The 16306-nt window shown below is 34.4% G+C and overlaps 2 protein-coding genes across 2 annotated transcripts in view; both read left to right on the top strand.

Moving 5' to 3' along the window:
• The window catches only part of LOC118748309 (zinc finger protein 62 homolog), a 71388-nt gene that overhangs the window by 20306 nt on the left and 34776 nt on the right, over window positions 1-16306 (top strand). Inside the window, exons 6-7 of the mRNA XM_036482683.1 lie at window positions 34-149; window positions 214-1082. Of these exons, the coding sequence (XP_036338576.1) occupies window positions 34-149; window positions 214-909 (812 nt within the window). The 3' untranslated portion in view covers window positions 910-1082. The remainder of the gene's footprint in view (window positions 1-33; window positions 150-213; window positions 1083-16306) is intronic.
• Window positions 14173-15946, top strand: LOC118748654. The gene has a single exon (XM_036483238.1). The coding sequence runs from the start codon at window positions 14365-14367 to the stop codon at window positions 15325-15327; it is 963 nt and encodes a 320-aa protein (XP_036339131.1). The 5' UTR covers window positions 14173-14364; the 3' UTR covers window positions 15328-15946.

Below are 16306 nucleotides of genomic sequence, written 5' to 3'. Positions count from 1 at the left end.
TTAACGAGGAGGATAATCATGATTGGGATGAAGATTTCTCACCAGTTCCTCATCAAGAAAAAGTATACGATGCTGGATCGCGTATCATTAACGAGGAGGATAGTCATGATTGGGATGAAGAGATCTCACCAGTTCCTAATCAAGAAAAGGTATACTATTTTTCTTAAAAATTGCTGTTTGCAAATACTATACATGCTAGATTTCACATTCCAGGGTAAACAAATTAATGGTCGCCTAATTGAAACATACAAATGTGAACTGTGTTCTCGTTCTTACAAAGGCAAACAGATTTTGCGCCTACATTTAGAAAAATCACATAATCTTGAAAGGGGAAAAACTGTAGTTATACAAATGCAAAAATGTGAGCAATGTCCAAAGAAATTTAAAACATTGCGCAGATTGGAAGATCATTACCTAACAGATCATGGTGGCATGAAATGTACGTTTTGTGAAAGGAGATTAACGTCAAGGACAAATCAGTTAAGACACATTGAAACTCATACGCACGGAACAGAGGGAAGATTTGCCTGCGATTACGAAAACTGCACGAAACGTTTCTTTAAACGTCGAAAATATGAAGCTCATAAGCGAACCCACCTCGCAACCAATAACTTCATTTGTGATATATGTGGCTATTCTTGTGGAGTGCCTGAAATGCTTAGGGTACATTATCGTTCGCACAAAAGAGAAAGGCCATACGATTGTGAGGAATGTTGTAAACCCTTCAAATCTAAATGGGCACTCAGACAGCACGAAGTAACGCATGCAAAACCACTGTATCATCATAAGTTAATGCATCCAAAAGAGAAGAAATTCAAATGTGAGATTTGCGGACAAGCATATTCGCAGCGGGCGGAACTGGATGGACATATGAGACGGTATCGTGAAGATGGCCAATGTTGTTATTGAGAAAAACCATTACCCTTTTGAGTGAGAACTTATGAACTTTTTTGACTTGAATAAAAAACTAAAGAAAAAATGCCAAGAAATTCTTGCCGCTTGCGCAAAAGCACACACACAGCGTTGCCGAACTGATGTTTTCAGTCCGGAAGGATGAAGATCTAAGCCGAAATTGGACAGAGGTATGCAACAAAATTAAGGGTTAATGCCAGTATTAAAAAGCGAATACCAGAAATGAAAGAAGAAATAATATCAAAATGCAATTATGCTTTCAAATATGACGCATGATACCATGATAAAAACATAACAAGGTAAAACCATTGAGAGGCAATCTGACGTTTGCCAGCAATATAAACCATGATCATGATTCAATAATAGAAAGGTTTTGTTATAAAACAGTCTTCTCGCCAGTGATATTAGTAGTAAAACCAAAAATTCTTCATACTAAATATTCGTTGGCATCACCTTCGTTTGCCTAATTTTCTAGAGCAAGTGTAGAATACGACCGTTTAGCTATAAAATAACCAAAAATGCCGATCGATAGAACTTTTTACGCTGATTTCAACGATACCAAATTTATTTGGCGCAGGTAAAAAATGAATGTATAAGAGTTTTATTTGTATTTTTATTATCACTAAATTGTTGAAACCCAAAAGTAGATCATGATAAAATATGTAATATCGAATTAAAGATAATAACTTGCACTTTCTAAATAATATAAATTTCTTTACCATTAATTATGCAGTTTTTTAAAAAAAAAGTTTATTCATGAAAAAATAACGTTTGTTGGTTTTTTAGTGGTTTGGGTTTAAAAATACAAAAAAAACTATAAACTGTGTACATCAGCTGAAGAACAAATTAATTACCTTTATGGTGACGTCATTAAATTTTTAATCGGTTAAGTTCATAAGATATTAATATTTAAAATATCTAAAAACTGAACTTTAACCTTCTAGAACATCTTCATTTTTTACTTACGCCAAATAATTTTGGCATGGTTGAACTGAGCATAAAAAGATCTATTGATCTGCATTTTTCGTTTTTGCATAGCTGAACGGTCGGTATTCTACATTTGTTCCAGGAAATGACGAATAACTTAAATCAAAAATGCATATTTTTATGTATTGTTTAGTATTTCCATTAAAACACCAAATATATTGCAAATTCGCATAGAATTTATAATACACATTTTACTTACTTTGTGTACTTTTTGTAGTACCATTCCACTACCGTTTTCGCAAAAGGCGATCACATTCTTCCCCTTTCTCCTACTTCCAAAATACAAATCTAGATAAAGGAGTGTCAAATTTTAGCTGTCACAAATTACACAACCTTGTTTTATTGAATCATGAACCATGATAAAAAAATAGGAAGGTAGAACCGCTGAGAGGAATTTTTCAAATTCTTGCCGTTTGCAAGCAATTTAATTTTAAAATTTTACACACAAACTCACACACACACTCTCATTTTCAATCTCAAACAACAACTTTGAACAATTTCTTTTTTTTTACTCTCAATTTTATATGATTTTAAAATGTTGGCTAACTTCAAAAAAAAAAAAAAATCATGGCCGACGAGGTGAGTGAACGGTTTTACCTTATTATGTTTTTATCATGATATAAACCATGATACAAAAATGAAGGTAGTTAGTTCCATTGTCCCCTTTTCGTCGCCATATTAACAACCTGCCAATTGAGTAGATTGTGACAATGCGTGCTACCATACCCAATAGCTAAACCCTCCAAATTTTGTTATTCATTTATTGGTTATTTACAAACATTTTGTTCTTAGAATCGAAATTTGAACAAGCAAAAGGTATATTGTTGGGTATGGCTCGGTTACTTGTACAATAATTTTGGGTTAATGTTTCCAAATGCTTAACCCAAAGCAAAAATTTTTGACACACACGTGTGGTCAAACAATTACACGTTAGTTTAAAATAAAGATTTCTAACTTTCGGATACAAATTTATGAATAAATTCGGTTTGAAATATGGACCTTTTTATAAAAAAAATACTGTGGTCAGCGTAGCCGGAGTTGGACTTACATTTTCTCTGTCAAAATTCTAATTTTACCCTATTTTTTAATCGGTCCGTCTCCGCTTGCCATCCCAAAACCATTGAACAAATAACCGAACTTTCCCTTTTTGTTTTTGAAAGAGAAGAGGTCTAATGCTCAATAAGTTGATAATTGTGTTTATAGTTTTTATACTAACAATGAATCATCAATTTTGTTTCACACCCCATCCAATATTGAAAATATGTATATTTGTTTTTACCCACAGAAACTACGATATTGTCGAAATATACTAGAATTAGATAATACTCACTTCTCTGAAAGTCATTAGGCCATGAGGTAAATTCCGTTTTCAAGATACTTGAAAGACATGGACAAAGACAATATCAAAATTGTAATTTTAGTGTCTGAAATATATCAGAAATAAACGTATCCGATATAGAAAACTGCGATAGTCCTGGCTAGCTACTTGCGAAATAATCAGATGACATAATGACACAAAAAAATTTTTATATATGTTCACTAAAATTTTATTAGTGTAAAAATAAAGATTTTATCTAATTAAATGTACAATTTAAACGTCTTTAAGAAAAGATATTAATTATTTTTAAAAGGTAAATGTTAATACAACTATTTTATTTACATATGCTCCCAAATTTAGGATATAAAATCCCCTCTACCAAAAAACTTTAACTGGGTAACACCGCTTCGAATTTTTACAATTGAGCAATTGTCAAAAATCTCTTTTTTAATCAAAAAGTTTTTATTGAAACTCCCTTCTTTTTTGTATCATGATATAAACAAAATGTATTCAACTAAGTGTGATTTAATTTGACATTCCTCTCAGAAGAACCATCCTATGAAGTCAAATTGAAAAAATTTTGTATGAATTTTGAATCGATTGTTTATATTTTTTTGGAATAATAGTACCTTAAAAGAGGGCCAACTGAGTTGTCAATCACACCTTGTTTAATACACCTTGGATATAAACTAGCAGACCATTTCTGTTGTTAATTTAAGAATTGAAAACTCAAACTCACACACACATTCTCATTTTCACTCTCAATACAAAAGCAATTGTGAAAAATTTCATTTTTTTTATCTTAACCCACCAGACAATTTTTGTTGCCGGAAATAAGAAAACTTGTCGACCTCAGCAACAAATTTATTGCCGGCAATGTCGCCATCGTATCGATTTCTTATTACCAGACGTTCTAAAACGTCCGCCACAGGCAACTCACCTGGGCGAGTCGATTTCTCATTATCTGAATGAGTCGTTTTATTATTGCTACAGGCGATATTTGAATAATTTCTTGCAAAATTTTTATTATTTTTTAATATTTCATTTGTTTTTGAACACATACTTATAATTTGTAAACGAAATTAACTATTTTTGTTGCTATGGGGCTTCCTATTTTTTCAACCCTGTCTTGGGCATAAATTAGATGTTTTTGAAGAATCCTGTTGACGCGAAGTTCATCAGTTTGGGAATTTTTGAAAACATATTCTCGAAATTACATATGTGAAAGAAATAATGTTGCCTATTTCTCACTACGGCGAGTTGCCGATTTGTTGCCATTGACGACTGTTGCCTATTTCCCATGTTTTGCATGGTGGGAAATTTTATATGATTTTAAAATGCTTGGAAGCCTCAGAAAAAATCATGGCCGACGAATTGAGAGAATGAATTTACCTTGTAATGTTTTTATCATGCATGATACAAAAAAGAAGCTTGTTTCACTCAAAAATTATACAAGGTAAATTCATTCTCTCAATTCGTCGGCCATGATTCTTTTTCTGACGTTTGCAAGCATTTTAAAATCACTTACTGGGAAAATAGGTAAACACCTTACGAGGTAAGCCATGTTTTCTTTTAGTTTTTAATATTAAAATTGTCATCATGGCCAATGCATTATACGTAACTTACCTACTATGTAAAGCAGTTCAGAAGGATGTCTGATACCAAATGCCCATGTAAATTCCTACTTACATAAGGCGGCCACGTCTGCGTTAAAGTAAGGAAGATTCGTCAGTGAAGTGGTAAGGACCGCTGGGTGAAGTGTAAGTTACTGGTAAGGTATTGATTTACTAGTAGATGATACTGGTCATGATGACAATTTTGGTACTAAAGGAAACATGTCGTACCTCGTAAGGTGCTTACCTATTTTCCAGAGCTGTGTAAGTGTGAAATCATTTTCAATTTTAAATCAACAATTTTTTTCTATCCAGTTTTCATTACTTATTCTTCGCTTAGGATTGAGGTTTAAAATTTTTGAATTTTCCATTCTCTCAAAGCAGTTATGAATTCACACATCAACATATTCATAGCAAGATTGAAAAAACCAATGCCCAATCAAAAAAAGGTTTAACACTGAATGAGTATTGAAAAGGCTGCAATCTTTTATGTGTGTGCATTCTTTAACTCAGTACCAATCATTAGTTCAAAGACACCCTGGTAAATAACTTTTTGATAAAAAGGAAGATTTTTGACAATTGCTCAATTGTAAAAATTCAAACCGGCGTTACCCAATTTAAGTTTTTTGGTAGAGGGGATTTTATATCATATGTTTGGGATTATATATAAAACAGTTGTATTAACATTTACGTTTTAAATATAATTCATGTTTTATCTTGAAAATGTTTAAAATTTACATTAAATTAGATAACTACTTCGCATAAGCTTTACATTTAGGTTGATAAAATTTTATTGAAAATATTTTAAAAATCTTAGTGTCTTTAATAAAAAAATAGCTCATCATAAAAATTGTATCGCCGTTCGGCGTCGGCGTAAGTTTGTAGGTCCCTCCCATTTGTGTGACAGCAAAGGCGCACGCTACAAATCGGAGGAGAAGCTCGGCCAAAACTTAGCAAAAGTGGCAGGCCAAAATATGATTATTATAAATAAATTTAGTTTCAAACAGGTCGCAACCCTCTTCAAACACCTCAAAAGTATTCCCAATATTATTTAGTTGTGAACCCGCATGAGTCCGAAATTACCATTTTTTACCAGAATTTCCAGATAGTACGTAAGGTCATCTCTTTGTCAGAAGCTACCTGCTGGAAAATTCTGGTAAATCTGTCAAAAGATCCGATGTAGTGTGTTTGACAACCAAATTCTAAACAAAAGAGAAGTGCACTCTGCTAATGCAAGTTGAAAAGTAAATAATTCCTTGCTTGAGTGGATGCTAATGAGTTTTGGTTAAATTACAAAACGCTTAAAAAGGTATTAGCCGTAATTTTACGTTTAAAAACTTTGAAACTTTAACATATTACCACCCTATACTCTATATGTGATTGACCATTGAACTAAATCGTTGTTTATTTGGGTAAGATTAAAATATATTTTACTATTCAATATTGGAGTTGGTGTGAAACAAAAATTAATAATTTATTGTTATGTATGTAAATGAGAACTACAATTCTGAGCTTATTGAGCATCTCTTAGTCAAACACAAAGGCAATTTTGCTTGATCAAGTTTCGAATCTAAGAAGAAAATGTTTTTAACAAACAAAAGGTTAATAATAAAATTTGAAGGATTTAAGATATTGCGTATGGTAGCATGAAACGTCACAATCTTCTTAATTGTCAGGCTGTTGATATGGCTACGAAAAAGTGACAATGGAAACACATAGCTGAAGATTTCATACTTACAGTGGGATAAACTTCAAACCTCTAATATAAATTAGTTAAATTTAGTTATTATTTTTTTTATCAATTTTAAGTTTTCGTTTGGAATAATTTTCATGAACTTATCTATATTATTATCTATTGAAATTGTGACATCCCCACTTTTTGGAAAAAGAAGTTCAAGATACAAGTTTATGTGCAAAAAATAAATTAAACAATAAAAGTCTCCTTATATTTATGGAACTTATAATAGAAAAATTTTTATTTCATTACCCAGACTTTATGAATAGCCTACTCTATAAGTAATAGTAGAAATTCCGAATTAGTAAGTTCAGTCAAGACGTCATTCAAAAGTTTTGAAGAAAATCACTTTTCTCTTTTGTGAAAATTTGGGACTATCTTATGCGAGTATTGTCGACAAAATGTTAGTCTATGAATGACTAAAAATTAACGAATAAATGGTTAATCGCGATTAATGATTAAAATTAATTAAGCGATCGCTGTGGTGTAGTGGTTAGAAGTGCGCACTACCATTCCGCAGGGTGAGCTTCCGAGCCCAGTTCCGGCCAACAAAAAAAAGAAAATGTTTTTTGTAATAGTGGTCGGCCCCCGGCAGGAGTCGGCGTAAAACTGTAGGTCCCTCCCCTTTGTGCGACAACATCAAGGCGCATGCCACAATCGGAGGAGTAGCTCGGCCAAACACTAATATATGTCGATGGTCCTCTGCAATAACGGCACAATTCAAAATTTCAGGTTTAGAAAAATACATAATTTGAAAGCTTACAGTATGACTGCATATAATCCGGAATAATTACGTTCCAAGACATATTATTGCTAAATTACGAAACAAAAAATCTTTAATTGGCTCTACTGAGATATATGAAATTTTTAGTTGTGTCGATATGTAAGCTCGTTTCTATTATTATTAGTAATCATCAATACAATTTCAAATTACATAAACCCAGTCACAGCCCTTTTTTGTATTCGACGCTTCCAGAAATCACATAATACATAAAATAAATAAAAGCTGTTTTGATTAATATTACATAAACTGGAAACTGTTAAAAATAAGTGCGCTTGTGTACAGAGATTTTAGAACCTATTTAGTTCCTAAAATGTCTGTTTGCAACACATAACAATAAAAATGCACATCAAATTGCTAAGAATGATGAAGGAAATCGATTCAGACATGCCTGTTTAACTGGCACACACATGTTAATTAAGGAGCTATTCAAGTATTATGTAACCACCAGTGGAAAGCGGGGTCTTGGTTTCCTTATTTTTAATAACAACGGGCAACATTTCTTCAAATAAGTAAAACATTAATTACACACGCACAAATTTTGCCTGCAATTTCGATCACAATTGAACACTGCACTTCACTCTCGTTTCGAATTTTTGAAAGCGTTTTTTAAGCTATTTAGTGGTTTAACACTTCTTGTGGGCACTTGATATTGTAAAAAAAATATGCGCAATTCGATCCCTAACTACATTTTTTTGTAAAGAACGCCCGTTTGCTTTAAATTTGTAAAAATACAATTATTTTTTTATTTTGTTTACGTCTGTCATTTGTTACAAATGAAGAAAAGTCCAAGAGTTGCCAAGTATAAATATCCTTATATCTATTTATTAAAATAATAATTTACAATAATAATTTATTTAATTAATACTTTACTAAAATACAAATTTGAAGTGCAAATACATTTGTAAAACTGTTTATCACAAAATGTTATTAATTGTTTGCAAGCATACTATAGTTTTCATGCATTTTGAGAATAAATAATCTAATATGTGTACATATATATCGTCGTTTAAAGTACAAAACCGCGTATCGTCATTCTGCAAAACCGTGTGACTGACATTGGCTGCCAAAAATTGGATTTGCTCACAAAAACTCTTGGCTCAATTCTTATCCATTCGTCCTGAAATATACTAGCCAGAATACGTTTGCTTTATAAAGAAGATAACCATTTTGAAATATGGGTGACTTTACTCTATAGAAAATAATTTATGCAATTACGCGGTTTTGCATTTTCTTGATACGCGGTTTTGTACTTTAAACCACGATATGTATAGCATGTACTTACGGCGGTCGCCGTAGCAGAGTGATTACATGTGCGTACTTCCACTCCATAGGACCATGGTTAAATACCTGGTCAGATCATAGCCCAAAATAGCAGTCGTCCTTCGGCACGCAATGGCAAACCTTCGAGTATATTTCTGCTTTGAAAACTCTTCTTAGAAAATCAGAACTCATGCCTCAAGTTTGAGCAGAAATTCGGCCAAACACTTAGAAAAATATTTTAGCACCAAATATTTATTTGTTTACTTATTTTAAGGGAGATGGCAATCTTCTGGTTTCACATTTTGAGTACAAAAATTTCAACCCTGATACAACAAATAGTATTAGTACTGAATGATAATGACAGATTGCATTCCCATAAACGTCCAATCATACATGATTGAGTTTTTTTTTTGCATTCACATTCTCTATGTGAATGGGTGTCAACCATTCCATAACACACTACATATTTTGTGTTTACAATTTGTAACCAATCTCAAGAGTGGTTGTTAAATTTTTTAAATCAAACAATCACATTTTTGAAACGAAAAAAATGAGAATGCACACTCAATTGATTCAATCATTACACAGCTCTGCTATTTTCCCAGTGGGCATATAGAATTGAAAATAAAAAAATGAAATTGTTCACAATTGTTGTTTCAGATTGAAAATGAGAATGTGTGTGTGAGTTTTTTGTTGTTGAATTTTTAAATTATATTGCTGGCAAACGTCAGCCGCCTCTTAATGGTTTTACCTTGTTTTTATCCATCCCACCCAGAATTTTCTGAAATTATTGATCATATTCGAGACTTTTTTGAGTCCTCTGCGCGATTAAAATAATCATAAATGCCCTCATATTCTGATCATAAAAGACTCTTTTTAGAAAATGGTCCCTGCTCGCGACTCTTCTTGAAGAGTCTTTTATTACCCACTTTTCTGATCAGTTTTGACTCTTTCTCGAGTCGTATTTATATTCATTTGTGAGTCTTATTCAAATGATATTTCAGTTGTATCTTTTATCATTTACGAGTATTTTCCGAGTAATTTTTTAGTCGTATTTGTAGACATTTGTGAGCCTTTTTTGAGTTTTCAGTCGTATTTCTAAATATTTTCGAGTTTTTTCCCAGTGCTTTTTCAGGTTATTTTCAAATCGTATGCACTGCGAAAAATTAAATAAGTATTAAATAAATTTATAATTAGCAAATCAACATATTTTATTCAGTTCAAAATAACAGTTAATGAAATAACGAAATTTGTTTTTTTAATAAAATCCTTTATTACATTAGAAAATATTTCAAAATTACCCTCCAGATAAAATTTTTTTATAAAAAACGTATCATATTACAACAAAAATATAAAAATAAAATGTCTTAACTTTATGCAGAACACATACAAATTTTATGAATTTGCAACTTTTTAAATAAAGTGCAAGTTCCAAGTTGCTAAAAAATCGCGTTGATTTTTGGCAATTTTTCCTCTTGGCTCTGGACAAGGTGTTGTTTAGCGTAGGCCACCATACGCTGACCCCGTAGAAAAGGATGGGTCTTATCACGGCTGTGTACACCCAGTGTACTATATGTAATTCCCCATTGTTTGCCTATAGCCGCCTTGCAGGCATACAGGGTATTATTGGCCTTCCTGGAGCGGTCTTCAATGTTTCGCTTCCAGTCCAGTTTCTTGTCTAAAACAACTCCAAGGTATTTGAACTCGGTTGAAAGAGTAAGTGCCGCCCCTTTATCAGGATCAAAAGTGAGCTTAAATTAATGTAAAGTTGGTCAGAAAAAGAGTGTTCTTTGAACACCTGCCAGTCCCTTCTCCGATCAGACAAACCGCTCGACGCAAGGGTGATGTTCAGCACTTCCCTTCTAACAGAGGTCACAAAAGTGGGATCGCACCCACGGTTACATACAGTAAGATTATATAAAAGAATAAAGTCAAGTAAACCCTCACCTCGGAAGTTGGTGTCGCTTGAGCCCCAGATCATGTTATGCGAATTAGAGTCGGCCCCTATTATGATCGGAAGTTTTCTGCGATTTGCTTCTTTCACATTTTCTTCCAGTCTATAGGGTGGAAAAACATGGCTGTTGTGGGCCATGTAGGTTGTTGGTAGCCAGATCACACAACACAAACGGCAATAACGCAAAATTTGCTTTACTTCACTTTTAAATGGGAAATAATACCACAATCTGAGTTTTGCTTTATTTCCAATAATTGCTTATTTATACTATTTGTAAAAAAAAACAGTTTACTGACAGAAGGAAAAAGAACTTTGTTTACTCCAAAAATACAATTAAACCAAGGCACATTGAACAGGTAATATCAGTATAGCAGCTGATTTGATTTTTTTCAAATTATTTGTTCTCGAAAATGTTTCTTCTCACAAAAATTCTAAATTGTTAAAATCTATTCGCATGTGAAACATTTTCCATACAAAACCAGCGATTAAATAGCAGCTTTTGGAAAGCTCGCCCAACTCAGCAGCACAACCGCTGATTACTGGGCCTGGCACAGGATGGATCAATGCTTCGAGAAGCGAACCAATTTACTAAGAAAAAAAGTTGCAACAATTTTTATTTTTTCGATTTAAATTTTTTACCTTTTTCGTATTTCGCATGGCACGCTTTGATGTAGAAGAAAAAAAACAGAACAGTTTTTGGCACTTCGATACCAGAAGCAACAACAAAATACAGACAAATGTTGTTTTTGCTCAAATGCTCTAAACCTGTTTGATAGGCCTTGAATTAAACAAAAAATGGGATATAATTCATATGAAGAAAGTAATATTCATAAAATATTTTTACTTATGAAAAGCCTAAGAAAATATAGGAAAAGCATCGTCTTTAAAAACTGTTCCGCATATTGGACATAGCGCTTTTGTATGAATTTTTTCTGCATGCTTTTTAATATGTTAAAAACATTGCTGGAAAACCTTAAAATGTTTGCATGGAACCATGCCGCAATAAACAGATGAAGTAATAAAACGGCTTTCTCGCTTTATTTTCTGACATTCGGCTGCCTTATAGTCACATTTTATAGGCAAATTTTCAAATAAAGCAGTGGCAACTAATAAATTCCACTATGGGTGGGATGCATGCAATAACACCATACACAATAATTCCCATTACTTGGACATTAAAAAGCAGTTTCAGAAGTGAACTAGTGTTATTTTATCATTTTTCCTTTTTCTAAACGGTTATAATGCCACCAGTACATAATTGCGAAAGGAGGTGAGGGGCGGGGGACGCGAGCGCGACCCCTGCAAAAATCGCGAATACTCCATGCATGCGTGTAAAGAGTACTCCCTAAGGACCAAAGAGTACTCGAATATTAACCACAATTCATATAAAAAATATGGTCCAATTAACATTGCGATGTCCTAGGGCAGGACCATATACTCCATCCCTGCATTACATCAGAGTAGCACAAAACTACTCCAACATATTAACAATGGCATTGTTGTTATATTTTTTCATTTGTACACGCTTTTGTTCTTCACTTCTCAAATGCTTTTTCGAAATTAATAAAAACCAAGACAAAAATTAAAAATTACATGTTGCCTCTGACGGCATTCGAACCCGAACATGCTGGGAGCTAAGAACTAACAGCGAGCATCTCTACACGTTCAGCTACAGCCAGACATGCAAATGTGCTTTCAAATGCTCAACTTCAATCACATTTCGTTAAAACACGAGCAGTTATCGGATAACAAACAATAAGCTGGCGCAGAGACACGAGTTGGTCCGCTACAGCATGACAGAGGAACACTTTTGTAAGTACTCCAATTTACCACAAATAGACTACATGGTCCAACGATTTTTGCAGGGACGTCGAACGCAGACCGCCGCGACACCGGGCACTTTCAATATTGTATACTTACAAATCCGTCCATTTAACTTGTTCATGTACTACTTTTTGTCAAATGTAACTGGGTGACTACCTACATATGTGCACTATTTTGCTTTATTACTCAAATTGTTAAGTATAAAAGTTGGTCTTATTGCTCAACGAGAAATGAAATAAAGCAAATTTGTGTTATTTCACATTCAATTGGGAACCAAACATGGCGACCAGAGAAGTGGCGAATCGATGATGGCTATTAAGAATCTGCGACGTTAATTACCGGAAACGCGTTTTCCGAATTCGGAAGTTATTATGACATTTATATGTACGTACATACATATGTATACTGGGTGTCCTAGATCACCCGTCCGCCCCCTCTAAAATGGAGACCGCAAAAACTGGACCTGCTAAATCGGGGATACTCTATCTTTTGGTGGTATTAACGACTTTCGGTCGAAAGTGGGTTAAACTGACCGGAAGTCCATTTTTTCAAATTAGATGTACTTTATGTGTTTACTACAGATTCGGATTTTAAGGATAAAAATACGTAACTTTTGTTTGAAACTTTTTTCTCAGATGTGCCTTTTTCAACTTCTAAATGACTGTCGAACTAACTTAAAGTCGTCTTGGACTTCTTAAATGGGTGAAAATGTTTTTATTGGAAAACGAAAAAATATGAATTACCAAAGCGGGGATGCTCTATCTTTTCGTCGTATTACCGACTTCTGGTTCCGGAAGTCCATTTATTTAAATATAAATACTTTTACTCCAGATTCGAATTCTGCACATAAAAGTACGTACCTTTTGTCGGCAACTTTTTTTCCGGAAGTGGGTTAAACTGGGCGGAAGTCCATTTTTTAAATTACGTATGTATGTTTTTACTACAGATTCGGATTCTAAGGATAAAAATACGTAAATTTTGCTGGAAACTTTTTTCTCCAAAGTGTGTTTTTCAACTTCTAAATGACCTTGGAACTTTAACTCGTCCTGGACTCTTGTTGAAAGGTATTGAAAAAAAGGCACTTCTGAGAAAAAGGACTCAAACAAAAGTTGGCTAGTTTTGTCCACAGAAACCGAATCTGTAGTAAAAACAATCATGCGTAATTGAAAAAAAGGACTTCCGCTCCAAACAGGAAAAAAGTTTCCGAGAAAAGGTATGTAATTTTATGGGCAGAATTCGAATCTGTGGTAAAAATATTTATATCCCATTTAAATAAATGGACTTCCGGTCAGTTTAACCCACTTCCGGTCGAAACCGGAAGTCGGTAATACCACCAAAAGATATAGAGCATACCCGATTTATTGGGGGCACATTTTTGCGGGTTTTAATATAAAAACATTTCCCTCCATTTTAGAGGGCGTGGACGGGTGGTCTAGGACAACCTGTATATTATAATTTGTGGACATTTTCACAAGCAAAACTCGGGGCAATTTGTGCAACAATAAATTGTGCCCCAAAATCTCATTTACATTTGGTATTTTATAGTCATCCTGTCGAGGCTTTGAAATGCTCATGAATCTTGCTCTCACTTTCCTAAAGGGCCAGCGACTTTTCTTTCACATGCATATTCGGATTCACTTAACTCTCTACGTTTTCCATTCGCACACTCTCTGTGTACCCTCAGTTCGTTAGATTTATCATTAAATTAGCAATTTTTGCCTTACGCGACGAGCTTCGGCAACAGCGCTATTGCTAGTGGTATATAAAGGCGCGATTGTCTGAGGGGAGCTTAGTTAATCACACAGTCGCATGTGTGCCGCAAAGAGGAGCAATCGGCAAAACAAAGTGCTAGAAGCGTTTAAAAACAATTCGTATAGTATATCGGGAGCAAGTTCACATTTGTATTTCGGAAGTTTATACTTAATAAAACGGATAAGGAAATAGACACAGCCACACGTTGTTCAAAAGTGAATTAAAATGAAAACTTATCATACGTTGTGGTCGACCACTGTGCTTGTTTTTTTGTGTTTTTACACTGCACAGATATGGTCAGCATATTTGCCAATCGTTGAAGAACATAACCTAAATAACTTGGAAGGAACAGAAAAACAAACATATCAACGTCGTTCATTTACACAGAGTCCAGAATATCGAAGAAGCAGTACCAGCGAAGAGGCAGGAGCAGAGGACAACTATAACGACCCGGACGCAGTGGTAGCATCCAACACCGACACAGACACGAGCACAAATGAGCAGACCTCGGCGATGCTGCCCAAATGGCGATTATTACCTCATGGATCATACGATAAAAACTATGACGTAGTGCCTGGCAAGGCGCCAGTAGATGCGGTGGCGTGGTCGTTCGATCAGAGCAATAGTTTTCATGCGTACGAAAATAGCTATGCGTACGAAGCATTTGAAGGTGACAGCGATATCGAAGCGGACGGCGACGGTGACGGCGACGGCGACGGCGAGGACGAGTTGATTGCCGAAGAGAAAACAAATGCAGAAATATTGAGCCGCAAGCGACGTGGGTTCGATGATTGGTTCATAGCGCCCCATACACGCTGGTGTGGGCGTGGCAATTCAGCCAACAATACATACAACCAACTAGGTGGCGCCTCAGATGCCGATAGATGTTGCCGCCGGCATGACCACTGTCCTCTATTTATATCGGCTTTCAGTAGCCGCTATGAATATTTCAACTTTCGTCCATACACCCTGTCCCACTGCAGTTGTGATCGAAGTTTCCGTACCTGCTTGAAAATGAACAACGATGACGCGTCGACTACCATCGGACAACTCTTCTTCAACATGGTGCCATCACAATGCTTTATAGTACGCAAAGAACGCCAGTGCCAGCAACGTGATGAGGAGGGAAACTGTGTGAAGGAGACAACGCGAAAACGGGCCTTTGTGCGGGACAACCTTAAGTATTAAATAATACCAAAGTACATGCGCTTGAGAAGCAGAGACTCAAAAAGGAATAAATAAACGAGACTGACTGGCAAGTGGCAGGGAGTAGCAGAGTCGCTAATTATGCCTTAAGAAGCTAATAAAATGCAAGTGCGAGAAAGATCGAGAAAATATTTTTGAACTACAGAATAATGTGGCTGGCCAAGAACGGCGCGCATAAATACATATGTATATATATGTATGGCATTGGGGTGGTCGAACATTTTTTTTTCCTGCTACCGGAACTCAAGAATATCGAAAATGAGGAGATCCGTATATATATTTTTGTATATCTATTATAAAGAAAAAAATATCTTCAAACGATAAAATGACGCATACATCCATATGCATTTCAAAATAAAAAAATACGGGTGTCCTTATTTTCCCTTTTCTATAATACCGGTGGTTGGCAGCAAGAAAATGCCAAAAAGTTGATTTTCCTGTGCGTTTTGGAAGCTTCCTAATGTACATACTTACATACACCCTAATGTACATACGTATGTATATACATACATATGTATGTATGCACAGTTGCGGTCAAAAAGATAGTAGCAAAATGCAAAATGATATTGTTTGCAACTTATGTTTATTTATTTATTTTTAATAATTTTTATATAAAATAGAGTTTGATCCTTACTAGAAACCACATAAATAAAAGTTTCACAGCTTGCACAAAGTTAACAAAAATTAATCAAACTTTAAAAAATTGAATTAAAATTTCAAACTCTTTATTAAAAATTTGTAGAAAATTTTCGAGTATGCAGTTTTGTAGCCCATTTAGTTTTAGTACAGTTAAGTGCAAGTTTCAAGTCGCTAAAAATTACCGTTGATTTTTTACACTTTTTTTTTGTGGAGGGTGTTGCGGATTTATTCATATAAAAATAGATTTTTTCATACATTATTTGGCAGAAAAAAGTACTACTATTTTATTGACCGCAGCCGTATGTTTGTAGTTGGTTATCGA

Source organism: Rhagoletis pomonella, unplaced genomic scaffold (genome assembly GCF_013731165.1).
Source record: "Rhagoletis pomonella isolate Grant_MI unplaced genomic scaffold, Rhpom_1.0 Rhpom_scaffold_00013, whole genome shotgun sequence".
Taxonomy (NCBI): Eukaryota; Metazoa; Arthropoda; class Insecta; order Diptera; family Tephritidae; genus Rhagoletis; species Rhagoletis pomonella.
This window is presented reverse-complemented; position numbering and strand designations above follow the sequence as displayed.

What these genes read in the sequence shown, in the direction of transcription:
- LOC118748654 (XM_036483238.1), top strand. Translation starts at nt 14,365, where the DNA reads ATGAAAACTTATCATACGTTGTGGTCGACCACTGTGCTTGTTTTTTTG.